General features: G+C 39.0%; 1 protein-coding gene across 7 annotated transcripts in view; it reads left to right on the forward strand.

Annotated features, from left to right (window-relative positions):
• Window positions 1-19,461, forward strand: part of DIP2A (DIP2 acetate--CoA ligase A) — a 76,210-nt gene that overhangs the window by 24,962 nt on the left and 31,787 nt on the right. For 6 of the 7 annotated variants that reach the window (XM_021532561.4, XM_021532563.4, XM_021532562.4 and 3 more), the window contains exons 3-7: window positions 4,337-4,456; window positions 10,591-10,710; window positions 14,850-15,095; window positions 18,515-18,643; window positions 19,207-19,326. In XM_021532561.4, coding sequence (XP_021388236.1) covers window positions 4,337-4,456; window positions 10,591-10,710; window positions 14,850-15,095; window positions 18,515-18,643; window positions 19,207-19,326 — 735 coding nt within the window. The remainder of the gene's footprint in view (window positions 1-4,336; window positions 4,457-10,590; window positions 10,711-14,849; window positions 15,096-18,514; window positions 18,644-19,206; window positions 19,327-19,461) is intronic. The other variant, XM_021532564.4, reaches the window with a different exon arrangement.

Below are 19,461 nucleotides of genomic sequence, written 5' to 3' on the forward strand. Positions count from 1 at the left end.
TGGTGTGCTTGGTTTAAATGAGGTATGTGAAAATGTAATGTGTTCACATAGGCTAGTTGGAAAAGCAGTTTATAGCTTCATTGCTCAGTTTCTCAAAATATGAAGAGATTTCTATTCTTGTGCCTTTTCAATTCAGTGCACATCCTTTTACATTAGGAGTGCTGGGCTGCTTGTGAAGCACCTCCTGAGCTGCTGCTTAAAATGGACTATTATTTTGAGAAATTAATGTTCTAGCTATTGCCCTGTGGGTGTTCTGCTTACCAGTCTGTCATAATGTCTAAGTATGTATGTCTCTTACTTGTGGGTATTTTCAATGAGATGGTTTAGTCAGTGTTTGGATTCTCTGAATTGGATCCAAATCCTGGCTTGTATTTGGTTTCATTGAATTTATAGCAAGTGTCTTCTAGGCTTTTGTATTCTTTGCTGCTGCTTCATGCTTCCTCAAATGTAAAGTGCTCATGCCCTTAAAATGGTTTCATGAGCTTCAGGTGGAAGCGTATGAGCTGGAATTTACTTCCTTGAGTAGAGGAAAATGTTACAGAATCATGGAAGGTTGTCAGACATAGTGCATGTGTACTATGCCTTTTGTTATCATTATTGTTTCTAATCTCTTGAATTTCTAATACCTTATTCTGGGAAATACCTTATACTGGACAAACCCTTGTTCAGTCCCTCTAATCTGGAAGGTGTGAACACTTCCAAAACTGGATCTTGAAGATAAAAAATGTGTGTTTAGCAGGTAATATGTTCTTAGATGGGATATGACAGTAAAAAATGGTAACATTGAACTTGAGAGAGGACTGGATATTCAGTAACTGTCCCAGAGCCAGACCTCCACTTTCTGGATTTTCTGCCTTGTCATACCTTTTCTGTTCTTTTCACACTTTGAACCTGGCTGCTGTAGTTTGTTCCTTTCTTATTTCCAGACCCAATTCAATAGCTCCAGAAAGATTTGATAATGTACAAGGAGTCTGGAGTTTCCTCTTTGGCCTCCCTCTTCCCCTCTCCTCTGCACAGAGCTCTCTAACACATTATGTTTTGAAAATTTGATCTCTACCCACCTAATGTCTTTATCTTGCACATCCTCCCCACTGAGACCAGCAGAGAATCTTCCTTGTCCTGTCAGCTCTTCCCTGCTCTTACAGTAAAATTGTTTTTGCTTGTATAAATAAAAATTGCTTGAAATGCCAGTATTAGTCTTGGTTCTCCAATGCTTGAGGATGGACAAACACAGGAATACTAATTTCACCCTGTAGAAGCAAATTGTTCTGTTAGTTGGAACAAACATCCTTTTCAAGGTGACTTCATTCCTGTTAGCTTTGAGCAAGTTAAAAATTGAGAAAATGCAGTGATAGTGGATAAAGTGCCTTTAGTAAATGTCTTTTCTGTAAAGGTACTGGTGTGAGTGGGGAAACTTTGCCTAATTACCCATCTGCTTTTGCTGAAGGCTAAGGTAGTGATTTGCATAGTAGGAGAATAAATGAATAAGGTCACCAGGCTTGTGGAACAGCATCTTAGTTATGTAGCTTAAGAGTCAGATGCACTATCTTACTATTTTTACCAAAAAATGACATTTTTCAGATTCATTGTTGGTGTTTTCACACTATGGTATGAAACCTACTTCGAGAAAGCAAGAAGGGAGACTTAATCCAAAGAAACTGAGTTGTGGTTTCTAACAGTTCCAAGGATTTCTTGCCTCCTCCTAATTTAAAAGGAGTTTCTGAGATTCACTGATACAAACTTCATCACAATAACTCTGATTCACAAAAATCCGAGTCTCGAGAGGAGGAGTGTGTTGTGGTGTTGGAGTTGGTCATGGGCTCCTGTTGTTATGTGTGGTCACTTCTTCCTTGCTCCTCCTGCCCCCAGGATTGGTGTGGCCAAGCAGTAGTGCTCAGATTGCACATGACTCAGGACATCCTGCATGCAGTGCAGGTTGTCATCTGGTGATGGGTTATTTTCCAGGTTATTTTCCTCCCACAGGGGATTGCAGAATGGAAAAGGGGCTCTTACAAATCCTGATTTCAAGACTCTGTAGTTACTACAAGACTACAAATGGGAAGAGTAAGGAATTTGGAAGAACATGAATCTCTTTTTCTGCTTACCACGAACAGTCCTCCTGGAGGAAAAGAAATGGCACACCAAAAAAAAAACATTCTGGTTTTCTTTTGCTGTCTTTTTCACCCAAGGTCTCTTTTGACAAAATTACACAAAATTTATGTACATATGATGTTTTATGATAATTTCTTAAGTAGTCTTAGTTGAGGGAGGCTCCCAGTCCTGCTGCCTGTTCTTTTGTACCATCATAGTTATCATGTTATCCCTTTGCCTTGGCTATTTGCTTGGCTAAGGCTTAAGGAGATGACTTGCCTCAATCTTTCTAACATACTCTAAAGCTGTTGTTTATTGTTTCCAGATCAACAAATCCCCCTGGACTGTTGACCTGTGGTTATGGAAAACTTGTGCTCAAGTGAAATGTGGAATAGAATTCTGCAGTGTTTTTACCACTTTTGAGATCTGTTGAATCAATTCATTTGGCAGACTACATTTGTTTTTCTCATACAAACAGAATTCTGCTAGAGTGGTTTCAAGGAGTGTTAGGTCTGTAAATTGGTAAACACACATTCTGTTCTGCTCCACTGAGGGCACTTCGGTTTTTTTGCTGGGCTGTCTCCATATTTCCCATTGGGAAATGCAGTTGATGTTAGATATTTTGTCATCTGTTTAAAAAGCTTTACTTTTGGAAAATAGGAAAAATTAGGTGAGAATGTGTTTGTTCTTTATTACAAACTGTAAAAGAAAGGAGCTTATCTCTGGAGTGGGACTAATTTCTTAAAATTTAGATCTGTGTGAATTATGAAATGTTCCTTTGTTTTTCTATTGCTTAGGCTCATGTTTACCACACCCACACCCTGAACCCATATCTAGCTCAAGGTTGCCTCTTCAATATCCAGAGGTGTTCACTGTTAGCTGCAAAGGGGTTGGGAAGGGGATTATAGAGTGCATTCATCCAAAGGTCTTAACAGATACCCAAGAAAGCTGGTATATAGTAATTTACCTTGTCATGAAGATGATAAAACACTTTCCCTGAGGATATTACATTTAAATAGAGTATTTGAAAGTTCTTTTTCATCAACTGGGGTAGAAACAGGATATTTAATCCAATTTTATTTCTAATGTAGAGACTGTATCTTACTGAAATGCCTTCATAAAAGTATCTTATGTTCCTAGATTTGTTAGTAGTTGCCAGTTTCTTTCCTGATACTCACTTTGTAACAAAGGGAACAGAAACCCTATGAGAGAGGAAGGAGCCTTTTCCTACTTGTTAAAGTAAGATCTTGCCTTACAAAGGAACCGACCCAGATTCCTCTGGAATTATGTCTTCTATTCAGTGAGAGCTGCTTTTGGTAAATATTTGCATTTTGAAAATGTGGTATTCAAAATACTTTGTTTCCAAAATGTGTTGTTTTCAAAAGACTTGGGAAAGCAAAAGCTCTTTAAGGGAAGGAAGGAGTGAAATGAATATTCAGCCCTGTGTGGTACAAGGGCTGAATACATAGTGACCTTGATGCAGCAGGTCTTACATGGCTGAGGAAAGTTCATTGTAAAACATAGCACTAAGCTAAATTTATGTTAGGATTGTGCAAAAAAACCTTCCAGCTGCATTGGAATTTTTATATTTTATTTTGAAGTGCGGATGTATAATTTGCAAATGGAAGTTTCTAATCCAAATGTATATTGTCCTTGATGGATCAAGAGCCAGCAGGAGTCATCTCATTTTGGGGATGGAGAAAGGATAGTGGATATTTAATGGTTACTGTCCACCCTTTTGATTTTTTATTCCTTTTGTGCTACAGTGTAAAATTGAGATTGATCTTCCTGATTATTAGCAACTGCTTGGGGTTATCCAGAGCCCTGTTTTAATAGGGTGCAGAGCAAACAAGTAGAGAATGGTTCTGTTCCTCTTACTTCTGTTACATTGTGTGAGGCTGGGAAGGTCTGTCATTGTTTCAGGAGAACATAAAGCACCCAGACAACCTCGATTACAGTAGGAACTTTTACGCAGCTGAAGCTGACAGTAATTCTGCATTAATATCTGCAGAGGTCTTACTAGAGAATTGCAAAATTTTGTGAAATGTGAATCTTCTGAGTGTTGCTCTGTTAAATGGGTATAGATTAAATTGGGTTAAAATGCAGGCAGAAGATGAGCCTTTTGTGAAGGTACTGTCTTGCACCAGTTGAACTTGTGTGTTGAGGGTAGTGAAACAGTGTAGACATGGGGAATAGATATTATATTTGCAAAGCTGATTTTGTACTAAAATAAACCATGTTTCAGGTGTGGATCCATCCCTGCAAGCAGAGAACAGAGTCCCAGGCTCTTCCCAAGCCACTGCTGGGGTATCAAAACAGCAGAAATCCCGATCCACCAACTCAAGGGACGAGCGCTTCCGATCTGGTAAGAGACAGAGATACAGCTGGGCATCACTTGTCCTAAGGGGAAAAGTATACCTGTAAAATGGTACCTGCACAGAAAGCTGGAAGTGTTTTGGAAGAAGGGAAGAGATAGTGAATGTCTTTCAAGTATCTTTTTGTTTTGATACATGAATGGTTTTGGTTTAATCCAGCCTGGAGGAAATGCAAGAAGGGAAGGAGACTGTAGACCTGTCTACTGATGTGTTTCTTGTTGTGAATTTTACCATGCTCAACAGGTTTTTCATATTTACTGAGAAAACAAAATTGGGTTTCCAGTCTCTATAACAGTTACTTAAAAATTTTGAAGAAATGTGTGTGAATTTGGGGGATTTTTTGCTTACTTGTTTGGGTTATTTTATTAAAACAAAGTTATATATTTGTTGTAGCTTCCTTTCTAATATTTCCTGGTTTAAAGCAACTGCACAAAAAAGGGAAATATCACAATGGATACTCTATTTTAAATGGACACCATAGTGACAAACATGTTTTGGAAAATTGTGTGAAAATACTGATATCCTCATTGCATCCTGATTGCTACTTTTCAGGTGGTTGAAGTGTACCATTTCCCTGTGAAATTCCTTGTCACAATAGTGAAGAAAAACAGGTGTTTGGAAGCTTTTCTCTCCTAAGTACTTTTGGACATCTAGCTGGATGTTTTTCTGTTTGTTGTGCAGGGTAATTCCACACCTTGGGTTTGGGGATGAGAGGTTCAAATGATGGCAGGCACTGCCCATCATGAGCAGGAGGCTGGTCTTGGGTCACCTTGTCTTGCCTGCTTGGGCAGAGTTGTTATTGTGTCCTATTTGCCCTGCTGGTGTGGAAAACCTTGCTCCAGAGTTGGAGCAGATGTACTTTGTATGTTCCTTAGGGCTGATGGAATGATGAATGAGACTTCTTAAATATTCTGTGTACAGACTCCTGGGAAAGATGCTTGTATTCAGCTACACAGAGAAGAAACTTCTGAATGCCAGGGAATATTGCATAGGGTTGTAATTGGCTAAATGACATGTTTAAAGTATTTTTTAAATTATTGAATTATAGAAATATGTTATGGAAAATTATATTATACAAAATAATTAGAGTAAGCTGTGCCATTGGTAAAGTAACAGAAATAAGAATCTGCAAGGAGAGCACAGCTAGAGCAGGAAATCCTTGGGAGGTAGTCCTTGGTGGGGACTGCCATGTTCTTCATGTGGTTTCCTAGCACAGCTCCCCCAGCTAATTTTTCATTAAATATTTCTGTCCAGAACAAGTTCTTTACTTGGAAAGTTTCGAAGTTCTTAGTTACAGCACACATAATTGGATTTCTTTCTCCCATTAGTGATATATTACAAGGCTTAATGTGCTGAGATGGTATCAAAACCAAATAGTGACAGTTTGACTTGGTTTAGGTTAAATTTATTTAGGTCTTTGCAAGGAAATGTAGATATAGCTTTTAGTTGTCAATATCTATTCCCCTTTTTCCTCTGTAGTTAAAAAGAATCTGTATTAGTGATTGACTTCTTTATCTCAGCAAAGAAATATTGTTGCCTTTTTTGAATTCCCTATATGCTGACTGTTGTGAGGGATAACCAGCTTCAGCCTCCTTCCCTCAATCTCACACCTACCTTTTCCTTTAGGCTGTTATGGGGAAGGGAGGGTGTGTTGTTTCTTCTTTTTTCTTTCCTTTCAGTCTTTACTTCTTGTTTTCCTTTCTTCAAATCTCATCAGTTCTCCTATGTCTTTTTCCAGAGTAGGTGATGAGGGGAAAATGCAGCTTTTCTTAGAACAGGATCTCTTTCTGGAGCAATTATAGGTATTTTAGAACATCAACATAAATTACTTAAAATAAGCAAGGAAGTGAAACAATTTTCTCTTTTTATACAATTAATCTGTCATTTACTCTCTGTAAGCACTTTTTAAGATTGTTTCACAGAAGAGGTATGTATTTAAATCAACTGTATGTTTTTATCATCCTCACCTGTTTGTCTTCACACAGTAAATATTACCCAAAAAATTCCAACAGTGAATACTATTGATAAATACAAGCCTGCTGTCCAGGCTTCAGCTGGAATAGTGCTAATTACCTTCTTAATAGCTGGTACAGTACTGTGTTTTGGATTTACAATGAGAATAATGCTCATATTTTATTATTCTTGTTCTTAGTCTATTATTATTTTTTTTATTATCATCATCATTATTATTACATTTTAATTTACTTCAGATATTTTTGTTAATATCTCAACCCATGGATTTTACCTTTTTCCAAGTCCTCTCCCCATCCTACTTAGATAGAGCTTATTGATTTGCCTGTTGGTGTTTTGAAATCTATGAGCAGCAGGGACACTGGTGAGCCTATAAATGTCTTTTTTTTTTTCAACCAACTGTAGAAATTCTTACTTCCGTGCCTGAGGCAGAGACAAGAATCAGAGGCTGATAAATGAGCAGAACCTACAAATAGGAAAGAAAAATGCTCTTCTAATAGCTGAACAGTTTAGGAGCTGTAAGAGTGTAGGTGATTTATAATCCACAAACTCTTTTAGTTTTCCTCCCTAATCCTTTTTTAAGGACATGTGGAAAGAAAGAAAATGAGAATGGGTACAAAGAAAAGGAGAGAAGATTATGTGGTTTACTAGAGCAGAAGGAGAAAATGTTTATAATAAGTTATAAATTGTTGATGGTTGCTTGCAGCTTAATAAAGTGCGGAAGCTTAGAAATACTTCTCCAAGACTTTTTAAACTTTTTCTTCTGCTTTTTGGATGGCAGCATATGGGTTTTTACCCCTCACTTTGGTACATAGATTCTTTGTGTTAATGAAATGCTGGGCTTGCTGTTCATCCTTCCAGTGATCACTGTTGAGCATTTGTGATCCCTGTTCTCAAAAATGTGGCACATTTGGTCTGGTTATGAGTGATTAATTCCCTGAAGAAAACTGAAATCCACAGTTTTTACATGGTGAATCACTTTCACAGTAAATTCTGAAGAATTTAAGTAACAGACAATGGTAGGGAGCTTCTTATTGCAATTCCAATACCCAGTTAAAATTTAATTTATATTAATTAATGAATTTTTGTACCCTAAGTGTTCTGCTTCTTTAAAATAATTTCATTCCTTTTACTTCTTTTATTGAAATGCGTTTCATGATGTAGAAAAGCTCTTAAAGCAAAAGTGGAATAGGAATAAAGTGTTCCAGGGAAGTGAAAGCAATTTCTTCATTGATATGGATGAGAGAGGATGTTCCTACTCAGCTGATGTCCAAGGACAAGATATTATAGGAAAGATTTCAAGCCAGGAATAGATTTTGATGAGTATAGAGGGAATGATGAGTTAAATTGGTGCTGTAAAAATAAAACATGGAACAGAATAAAAATTCATCCTGACTGTCTCCTGGTTGCACTTTTATCACTCAATCTAGTCTGTTCCAGGTTTTGGGATGGGAGTTAGGACTAGAGGATGAGGTGGTAGTGATTTTGCCCTCTGGAAATGGAATAAAAAGTAGTTCCCATGCTTGCTCCCACAAATCTGTGTGATGTTATGACCTGCCCTGCTCTGCTTTGTTAAAAAGCCCCAGTACACCCTTGACTCCATCTAGGCCTTTCCATTCCCAAAATGCACAACTGTCTAAGAATGCTTTCATTTTTTTATCTGCCACATTATTTAATAGTTTAATGTGTTTATATGCAGACTACAAATATTGTGTGTTATATTGCTCTTTGGAAGACCTTTCCTGGAGAACAATTTATGTTTCCCTGCTTCCTATGAGATGTTAATATAACAAAAATGTCTTTCAAATTGTATATAGATGTAGGCATGGTGGAAGTGACTGCATCTCACAGTTACTGTCTCTAGAAATATTGCAGCTTGGTTTTGGCTGGAAGTTCTGCCAAGGAAATGTGTCCTGCAGAATGGACATTTTGCTCCTACTTATAAGGCCTCAAAAACAACCTTGATGTTGAATCCTACTTAAACTTCCTAGAATCTGGGGACATAAAAGGTTTGCTTCTGGGTACCTATGGGAGTAGGTGGACATTCATTAGTGGACAATTACAGCTATAATTAAGGATCAGGAGAAACCAAGACTTGACCAAAAGCCTAGATGTGGGAATGGAGAAGGAGCAGGCAGAAAAGGGGAATTTTTAATATGTAAAACATCTACTATGAATTCCTTGGTGTGAAGGACAGCAACGAAAATCTGACAGGGAACCCAGGACAAAAAAAAAATTGTATTAAAGGGCAGAGGTTTTACAGTTGGGGGCTTTTTTTCCCCTTCTTCTTTCTTAATGTTTTTCTCTCATAACACCATTATCTTTGAACCTCCCATGTTGCACAGAAGTTCTTCTTTGAGATAAGCATCTACTTAGTGCATTCCTGAGTCTTGTAGGAACACACAGGTGGGATAGTATATTTGCATGTATACATATTTTAAATATTGCTCTGAACAGATTATCTTCAGGGAGCTGCAGACTGAAAAGTGACATTATTGCTGTGAAGAACTGGTTGGTGTCTGGGACCATATGCTCAGGAATTCTTGTGATTTTGTAGAATCCATTTGGCCAGACTGAAGGGTGTGTTCCTTAGGACTCAGCATGACCAAAGGGGGGCCAGGGCTACTACAGAAATCATACTTTTTTAAATAAAAAAAAGAAGATACTGTAAAATACTGATACTGTAGTCATCACCAAGGTAAATCCCTGTAAGTACAGGGAGAGAGTTTCATTGTCTGTTGTATGTACAAAATTATATGTACACTTATGTTATATTGTATTTTATATATGTTGTATAAGTGTTTGTCTGTCATATACACATACCTACAAATAGTTTCATACCTTCAAATTTGTCTACCTGTTACATATTTGCATCTTAGCAAAAGAATAGATGGATACTTACTGAAAGAATATGTGTTTTCTTTCAAAATGAATAGTTAATTTCTGAAAACCTTGTACAGCAGTTTCCATGTAGAAGAAACGTGGTCAGCCCAGTGCAGAATCAGATACTCACTCCTGGGCTCTGTCTATTGACAGCCACACTCAGCAGTAGCAATTCTTTTCTTGTACCCTCTGTCATCAGTCTTGCTGATACTGTTCATTTTCATATCTCACTGCTGTTTTCAGTAAATTGTTCTTACCTCAACCCATGATCTTTGCCTTTTGTGCTTCCAAGTAATTTTCTCCATCCTACCACAGAGAGGAGGGAGAGGGGCAAGAGAGTGAGCAGTGTCTGTCTTGAAGTGTTTTTAGAGGGGAATACTCGATGGGAGAATGCCACTCCTAAACTGCAACAAGCCCATTGTAACAGTGTTTAAGTGTATACTTGTTGTATTGTGCCTTTTCATGAGTTTGAGTCTTAGGTGGTAAGTCAGAGCCTATTTTTAGTCTGCCTCATTCCTCCTCAACATCTGTTCACTTCTCATGAATTTTCTTCCTGCCTAAGTTTCAGCTTTTGACACCATTGGAATGTAGATGTCAAAGAGAAAAAAGCTGCTGAAAAATCACTGGAATACATTAAATTTTATCTGCAGTGAGGTCTTGATTGAACGCTGCATTCCTCTTCAATCTCAGTTTTGGCTTAAAAATCAGAAAAGAAAAAGTATAGCCTTTGAGCCTCTTAGGGTAATTTTTACTTTCAGAAAAGGGAAAGCTCTGTCTTTTTCCTAATTCTTCATATAGAATTGTAGAATTTTGTTAGAGTTGGAAAATACCTCTAAGATCATTAAGTCCATTAGTCTCTTTTTTCTGTTTTTTGTTACTTGCATTGTTTTGTAAGAACTTCAAGTATGCATGTACTCGCATTTCTTTTCCCTTCCCGGATTTTGAGGATGAAGAGTCAAATGCTGTTGCAAATTTACAGAATCTGCATTGAAATTTCCCCCTCAAATGAAAATAACTGACAGTTCAAAACTAACATACCAGGTACTCTATAACTGCAGTGTTTATGTCAGGGGGGGTTTCAAAATGTTACTTGCAGAGCATTTTCAGGCTGATTTTATGAGGAAAATATATCAACTTGCCCCAGCTTATTCTCCCTTAGCTTTGGAAACCATTGCTTCTACACTGGATTGGAGCTGAAAGCAGTCATGTTGAGTCAGTCCTCCTGACTAACTGAAATTCTAACCTTTTTGTTTGTTTGTTTTCTATCTAGATGTCCACACTGAAGCAGTACAAGCAGCACTAGCAAAATATAAAGAGAGGAAGATGCCCATGCCCTCGAAGAGACGCTCTGTCCTGGTGCACTCTTCAGTAGAGACATATACCCCTCCAGGTACATACTGAGTGAGCACAGAGAATTAACAGAGCTGCCCAGAGAAGCTGTGGCTGTCCCATCCCAGCAGGGCAGCCTGGGGTAGCAGAAGGTGTCCCTGCCCAAAGTTGTTAGTAGGTTGCACTGGAGTTCTGTGTCACAGCTGTATTTCCCAATAATCAGGTCTTGGTTGGATTTATGCTGCAATTTTTTCCTCATGGTTTTTAGTGTCTTATCTAGAGATAGCATAGCTGCTGAAAGTCCACATGAAAGCAGTCACAGAGTGAGCAGGTACCCTTTATGCATTAAGTATGTTCTCTTACATCATACCTCACTCAGAGGAAGTAATCTAGGCAAGCATGTCAGAGCTGAAAATACCTCATTTCATACTGCAGAAGGTTTTCCTTTAAAAGTTGAAGAAAAGACCAGAGCATTAAGTTGCTGCATTAATTGCAGAGCACTCATCAGATGGTTTCAGCTATTCAGTGGTGAGCAGATTGAAACAGGCAGAAAGTCACACATTATAATTGTTCAGATTGATTATGGCAGAATGCCTTTTAATTTTTAGGGGGAAAAGGTAATCTTCTGTTGTCTCACAGTGAACTTTCTGAAGGTTAAGAAAGTCATACAACATGTTTGCTAGCAAGCCAAGTGGTTTGAGGCCGGTGTCTTGTATACGAAGAAGAGGGATTTCCTAAGATGTTTTATGTTGAGAATGTGCACATGTCTTTTGTAATGTGGCCCAGGAGCAGAAGCACACTGACTTCTACTGCCCTTCTCCATCATTTCCAGTTCTTAACCCCCTTAGAGACAGGGGTTAAGAAAGAAGAGTTCAGGTATGCTTTCTGAGCTGTATTTCTTCTTTCTGTTCTTCTCATTTAAGGAGAATTCCACTTTAGTTTGCTAGTCACACACGTAAGTATATTATTTTTGTGGATTCTCCAATTATTTCATTAGTTAATAAACAGTAATCCTCTGTGTTCTTATATATGGTCTTTCTTGACTCTTAATGTTTTTACACAGAAGATATGCTAAGTATTTTTATTAAAGTATCTTTTTTTTTTCTGAGCAGCTATTAAAAAGAAGCTGAGATGCTCTGGAGGCAATGTTAAGTTCTGTGATAAAAGCTGCCCTGCTCACCTGCAGAGAGTGTGGAGCATGGCATGTGTACATGTGTGTACAGAGCAAGATGAGGCCATGGAATCTGCATATTTTTGTGTGTTTGTGCTGCTGGATTGTCATCTTCTAACATGCCCGTGCAGGTGGTCTGCAAAGAAGCCAAGTGTGCTCACACTGGGATTGAGCAGGGTGCAGTAGCACCTTAAATAATAGGAGCTGAAAGCTGGTGGTGTGACCACCACATGGACATAGTCATGACCACAAGCCTGCTGGAGTTCATGAACCATTTGGACAGCACTCCCAGGCATGTGGTGTCATTGTCGGGGTGCTCTTGTGCAGGGCCAGGAGTTAAACTGAGTATTCCTCGTGAGTCCCTTCCAACTCAGGATATTCTCTGAAGAGTTAAGTGCCTTTAGAATCTGTCAAGTTCTTTCTAAGAGAAGGTGTTATGAAGTCCCCTTATCTCTATAAGAGAATGGGCCACTGGATGAGTTCTGTATCATGGGGGAACCAGGACACTCAAAAATATTCTATGTGTTTTCTTCAGCTATATCAAATCATAAAAATAATTGTCTTTTTATGGGCCTGCCTTTATTTGCAATGTTAGCTCAGCAAGAAGGATCCAAAGTTGCAAAAACCCAAGTAGCGCTGGGCATCTAATCCTGAGCCATTCACCCACTGCCTAAGTCCTTGTGTTGGCAGGAGTTAATGCAATTAAAACATGCTTTGGTATTAGTAACTGAAACTACTGTAACTTTGTTACAGCTACCATCAGGTACCAGGAAGGAAGCATCAGATTCACCTTCTTTACATTGAGGGTCATGAGGCACTGGCTCAGAGAAGCTGTGGCTGCCCCATCCCTGGGAGTGTCCAGGGCCAGGTTGGATGGGGCTTGGAGCAGCCTGGGATAGTGGAAATTGTCTGTACCCATGGCAGGGAATGGAACAAGAGGAACTTCAGGGTCCCTTCCCACTCAAACCATTTTGTGAATCTGGCTCTCAGCACAGTGTTGAATTGAAATCCAGCTCCTGGCTGGCAGTAAAGGAACTAATTATATCAGTCATCCTTCCAAAAATTTTAACATACTTCTGGTTTTGTCCTGTTGAGTCTCTCATCCTTCCCAAACAAATCTCCTGTGACCAGACCTGGAGCTGAGCCTTTGTGCAAGTCTGGCTTAAAGAGGGGTGGCTTCTGTGATTGTCTTGGGTCAGCTCCCAGCCAAGAAGAGCTGGTAGCCAAGCACACAGTATTCCTTCACTGTTCTGTCACCACACACCAGAATCCATGGATTAACCATTGCCACTGCCACAGGGCTACTGCTGAGGTGACCTTGCTACTTCATGGTGTGTTTATGTTTTGATACTAGAATGCTTTTACAATGGATCCATTTTTGTACACAGACTTCATTTGTCTTGAGTCTGAGTAAGGAGATGTTATCAGAGTATGTATTCTGTGAAAACCTGCTTTTTCTGTTGTTCTATTTCATCTGAAGTGATTAGAAATGGAAGACATGGTGGTTTTGTTGGGGTTTTTTTTTCAGTTCCTGGCTGTTCATAATCCCATCTTGTTCCATATTCTTGGGATTATTTATTTTTGCTTTCTGCCTAAAAAAAAGGGAAGGTTTCAAGCAATATGGGACAGGTTTGGCTTCTCTCCAGGAGCAAATGGAATCAGCTGCCAAAAACTCCAAATGTGGCAGCAGACTGGAAGTATCACATGAGACATGGACCCAGGAATGGGATGCACCACAGCTGAGTCTTCTCAGAGATCTGTTGTTTGGGTGTTCTCATTCAAAATTGTCATGTTTGATGAGGGAGGTCAAATAATGAGATATCTACAATTTTAACTTTGAAAGCGCCATCAAGATAATGGAATTCTTATGAAATGAGTTTTTGGTTTTTGTGATTTTAGACTCCTAAGAGAAATTAGTCTGGAGTTATTGGAAAGGCACATATTCAAGAAAATCGGAAAATTAAAGAGCTGGTAACTGAAATGCGTTGCCCAAGATGAGGAGTAGCTTTTTTTTATGTTGCTTCAAGAAATGTATGTGGAATTGTATCTAGATGAACAATTATGTGTTCAGAGGATTCAGAAAATAGCCAAAATTAAGGTTGCAGAATTCCTGATGTAACCAACCCCAGATTTTCATGTCTGGGACTCTGACAGTAACAGACTATCTTATATAAGGCATGTACAGATCAAGTTGTTAAAATTCAGCAATTCCTTTATGAGGGCAAGTTTTTTTTTCTGTAATAAGACTTTCTGGTTTTCTCTAAAAATCACAAGGGATGTATTTTTCTTGATATTTAGAATGACCTTTTTATTTTTTCTTGGATGGTCAATAAATGAGGAAAGATTCTAAAGGGAAACATCTGGAAAGTTGTAAGTAACTGGATGGTAATAAAATTAGGAGCCCTTTGTCAGACTTCTAACAACAACAAATATACATCTAGAATGAAAAGATGCTTTACTAAGCATTTCTGTGTATTATTAATATCAGTTTATGTGGTTAAAATACATGCTTTGTAATTACTCTTTCATTGAACTTCAGAGCACCATGGCTTTTTAGGAATTAGTTCTCAAAACAATTTGTCAGAAGAATCAGAAAGTGAAGAATTCCCTTCCCCTAAAAAAGAGTAAAAAAGGAAATCAACAACAACAACAAAAAGAAAGAGCTTTATTCAGGTGTGATGAGATAAAATTTACCTGTTCAGAACAGAAATGTTTTTTCAGTGGAGTAGGGACGGGATGAGATGCTCACTGATCCTCTACCGTAGTTAGAAGCCTTTATTAACTCTCGTGTCATTCCAAATGTTGAAGGTAATTGAAACTTTGCTCCCAGTGTGTTCTGGCCCTAATGTGTAGAAGTTGTTGTCTTAACCCAAAAAAGGGCAGCGAGGGGGATTTGTGTGTGTGAATGTCCCGTTCCTTCAGCCTGCGCCCCTCACGCGCGGCGCGGAGCGCGGCCGGACGCCGTGTTCCCGGTGCTGGGTCATTCCCATTCCCCCATTACAGGCCTGTCATCATTATTTTGACCACAGACACATCGTCAGCATCAGAAGATGAGGGCTCGTTGCGGCGGCAAGGGCGGATCAGCTCCACTCCGTTCCAGAGCCATTCCAACGTAGAGCCCTGGCTTAACCGGGTCATTCAGGGCTCCTCCACCTCATCCTCTGCATCCTCCACCTCATCTCATCCTGGAGGGAAACCTGCTGCTGCTTCCAATACAGCTCCTGCCACCACTGCTGCCACTGTGCTTGCAGATCTCATGGCACACACGCAGATAGGTCAGTAAACCTGCCGGTGTGGTTGGAATGAAATCAGATTACAAATCCCAAAGCAGGGCTAAACACAAAGGTCTTCACCAGGAGATACCTGTGAATAGCCTTAAAATGTGCCATTCACAAAATGTGCCAGGTAGGTATGATGTATATGTATTTAACCCAAGCCAGTTGCTCATGAGATCTGAACGTGCATTATTCTTGGTAAAATGCTTGCTTTACCAAGAAAATAAGGTTCAGTTTTAGTGGATTCCAAAGCACAATTTCAAAGGAATCCTGGTTTTGGTGCATGCTTTCCAATCTGCATGTATTTACCCTAAATAAAGTCAGATTGTGTATATCAGACACGATTCAGTCGGTAAGCACCCAAAAGACAGAAAACACAGAAACTTTGGGAAGGTTGCAAAATCAGAGGTACTAATCATTAGGGAAGTTTTTTGCTCTTTGTACAAAACCTTTAAAGAAACCTAACTTTTCCATATTCCCATTTCCAAGCTTATTAATAATGAGAAATTTGCAATTTTGTTTGTCCTTGGTGAATGTAAGAAAGAAGAAATCTGTCACCACTTAATTTTGAGCCATTCTGGATTTCATATGATGGATTAGTAGAAATCATGTTTAACTCCTTTAAATTTCAAAGTCAGTTATGGCTAACCTTTTAAGCTTTATTGGTATTGATGAAATTCTTAATATAGCTGTAAAAACTTGCAAGATACCCAAAATGTAGCGCAGCAGTTTGTAATGTCTCATGCCCCAGGCCAGATAGATCTGTCTGTCAGGAATGTTTAATCTACAACGTACAAAATCAATACCTTGTGTGCAAAATCAAGGCCTTATTGAAGAGTTCAGAGTCCAGCATTTAAGCAGCTGAATGTTGGGCTGTATGCAAGTTTAAAATTCCATTAGTGGGAAATAATTATAATATCTAGAAGGAAGGAAGCTCAGGGATTGTTACAAGATGATCTATTAAAAGTATTTATAAAAATAAAATTTCCAGTGACTTTGACCAAAAAAAAAAAAAATGCATTTTCATCTAAGAATGGTCTTCATTTCTGCGGTGCTTGTCATGTTCTATCAGTTTTCATTCCTAGCTTGGTAACATTCATGCATGGCCAATATCAGTTCAGTTGGGACATTTTTCCTCTCTGCATGTACTTTTCCTAGCTCACAAGAATATGAAAACTTACTCAGTTCTTACACTGCAAACTTTTATGACTTGTGATAAATACTCACATACTTTTTAAAAGGGGCTTTGATTTGTCCTAGAGCATAGAAGAAGAGTTTATTTATTTTTCAGATAGTGTGCTGATATCAGCAATATGAAAGGCGTCTTACATATCTTAATTGGCATGCCCTACTGAAATATTCTGTGTTTTGGATATGTACTGAATAGCTATTCACAGTTTTGAGATGTTTGAGAATTTAAATTTAGCAGCTTGTTCCCTTACAGCTAATCTTCTCCAGCCTGCATTTTTAATGGTGAGCTCAAACTAAGTTCCCACCCAGTAAACTGCATTGTTGGAAGTGCAAGGTTACTGTAGTTAGTGGAGTCAGATAGAAATGTGCATTATTTGCAAGGTGTTTGTTTTTCACTTAATAGCAGCAAGGACAACCCTGTATGTCAGGGGCCTTTTTTCTTCTTTTGTGTAATATTTTTTTTTTAATAAGGCTAGTGGTGTGTCCTTTTTTTTTTTTCAAGATCACCATATCAACTGTGGAATATTTCACACCTTTGCTCTTAGAGCAGCTGGAAATGCAGATCATCATGGCTTTTAATTCTCTGTCATATCCCATTTGTTCTTCCTTTGGACACTTACTCTCTTGCATTTATATCTGTCTTGTCATCACTAATGGAAAGGTCCTTCAGTCTGAATCCAATTAACCTTTCTTCTTGAAGTCATAAGTCTTCTCACACTTTTCTTTAACTCCTTACCACTTATCTTACCCTGCTGTGCCATGGTATTTCTGGATGATACAAACAAATAGCATGGGGTCTCATGGGCATTTATTAATGCTCAAATGATTAATTAAGCTAGTGTGGTTTTTATCTGAGCACAAATCCTGAAAATGGAACCTATTTGTTCTCCATACATAGTGAGACATTGCTAGTCCCTGCAGAGTTTGTCAGGTGGGAAGTGGGAACCATGTGCACTTGTCTCTGTGGCCAAGTTGTATGCTGCAGGAAGCCTATGGTTTGGTACTTTGGGAAAGCCAGGGAGGAAAAAAAAGAAAAAACAAAAAACCCAACCAAAAAGCAATTTCAAAAATATAGAGCAGAGTGAGAGTCATATATATGAGGCAGACATATACATGGCCTCTCTGTGGGCAGTGGTTACACAGGCCAGCTTTACACAGTTGTCATCTTTGTGGTTACTGAATCCAGAGCATTTTTCTGACAGATGAAGTAACAGTTTCTCCTTCATGTACCTCACCCACATGAAAGGAATTTAGTCTCTGCAGTGCAAACATTGGCACTGCAGCAAGGTCCATTGGAAAGGATGGGAATAGATTTAATTTTTTCTCCTTGGTGATGCCTCTAAAACTACTTAGAGCTGGACGTGTGGCTTGTGTATCAGCTCTGGAAATGTGGGACCAGTGCAATATGCACTTGTTATTTTGGGGCTGATCACTGCCTCAGAGTGGGGGATTATGTATGTATTTCACAGCACTACCCAGATCTCACTCTGTCTGCAGTTTTTCTGGCAGGATTTGTGACATGCTGATGTCCTCCAAGGACTTTGTCTGCAGAGGCAGCTCCAGCCCTGGGCAGCAGGGTTTTCTCTACCTCTTCCCTGCTGCATTCCTATTATTGCTTGTCAGAATTCTGAATATTTCAGTCCTCCTAATCTTCTTGTCTGTTGTTTAAAGGCTTTTCAAAAATATTGCCATTTCCTAACCCATTCCATTCAAAACCATTCTATAACTACAGTTACATTTTTGGAATGATGATAGCAACTTCTTACAGGGGCAGTTAGTGATAGGACAAGGGGGAATGGTTTTAAATTAAAAAAGGAGACTCATATTAGGAAGAAATTCTTCCCTGTGAGAATAGTGAGGCCCTGGCTGGCACAGGTTGCCCAGAGAAGCTGTGGCTGCCTCATCCCTGGAAGTGTTCAAGTCCAGGTTGGACGGGGCTTGAAGCAACCTGGTCTGGTGGAAGGTGTCCCTGCCCATGGCAGGGGATGGGACAAAATGAGTTTTGATGTCCCTTCCCACCAAAACCATTCTGTGACATTCCCTAAGCATTGCTCTACAGCCAGGAGGAAATGGGGAACAGCTCCAAGCAAAGCAGGCTCGTGCCTCCAGTTTATAAGGAGGTTCTCAATCCCCTGTGAGGATTTGTGAAATACCCTCATGTAAGAAGCAGGTTTGATTGATTCTTAAGGTGCCTGATGAGCTCCTGTGTCTGTCTTGCATTTCTGCAGAGAACCATTCTGCCCCCCCTGATGTGACCACTGGCCTGGTGGAATACCTGCACCACGAGTGCCCGCAGGTCGCATCCGTGCGAGGAGTACCCAGAGGCTACAGCAGCAGCATCCTGGAAACTGCAGATGGTGATTGCATTATAGACCTCCTGCCTTTCCATCTGTGGTCCCTTGTATATGTATCTTCACATGCATCTTGAATTTATATTGCCTCAGAGCTTTACATTTTGATATATATAAAAACATATATTTACATTTAATTTAACATATACAAATGAACGTCAGCATTTTAACATGTTTTGTGTTCTGATTATTTTTGCAAGCCCTCTAAAATATTGAAAGATTCACTCAATTTTTTCAAGCATTCTGATGCTTTCTGAATTGAATGAATGTTAAGGTGTAGTAAATACCTAGATTCCTGGAGAACAAGACATTGTTCATGTTTCAGTTGAAATCTCATGAAGGCGTTTGAAAAGCTAAAATAAAGTGTGAGAAAGTATCTGCATCAGCCAGGTAGCCAGGGAGCAGCACTGTTTGAAAGCAAATAAATCCATGGTGGAAAGTCATACTAGTTAAAGCTGTTTTCTCCCAAACAGGGTACTCATCCTGAATGACTTTTCCACCTGAAAGTTGTGTGTTTTAGTGTATTTTGGTTAATATATAATAAATAATAAATTTTTTCCATTTGCCAGGTGTCCCAGTGAATAGTAGAGTGTCCTCTAAAATCCAGCAGCTTCTAAATACTTTGAAAAGACCGAAGCGCCCACCTTTGAAGGAGTTTTTTGTGGATGATTTTGAAGAACTGCTAGAAGGTTAATTTTCTTTCAGATACATTTTTTTTCTCCTAGTGTAAGTGGTTCATGACAGAGCTGATACTTAGCAAATGTTGGTTTCTTTTCTGAATAGAAAACAAGTTGTGGTAAAATTAATGCAGTGGAGCAAGAAAG

Source organism: Lonchura striata, chromosome 7 (assembly GCF_050655825.1).
Source record: "Lonchura striata isolate lonStrDom1 chromosome 7, ASM5065582v1, whole genome shotgun sequence".
NCBI lineage: Eukaryota > Metazoa > Chordata > Aves > Passeriformes > Estrildidae > Lonchura > Lonchura striata.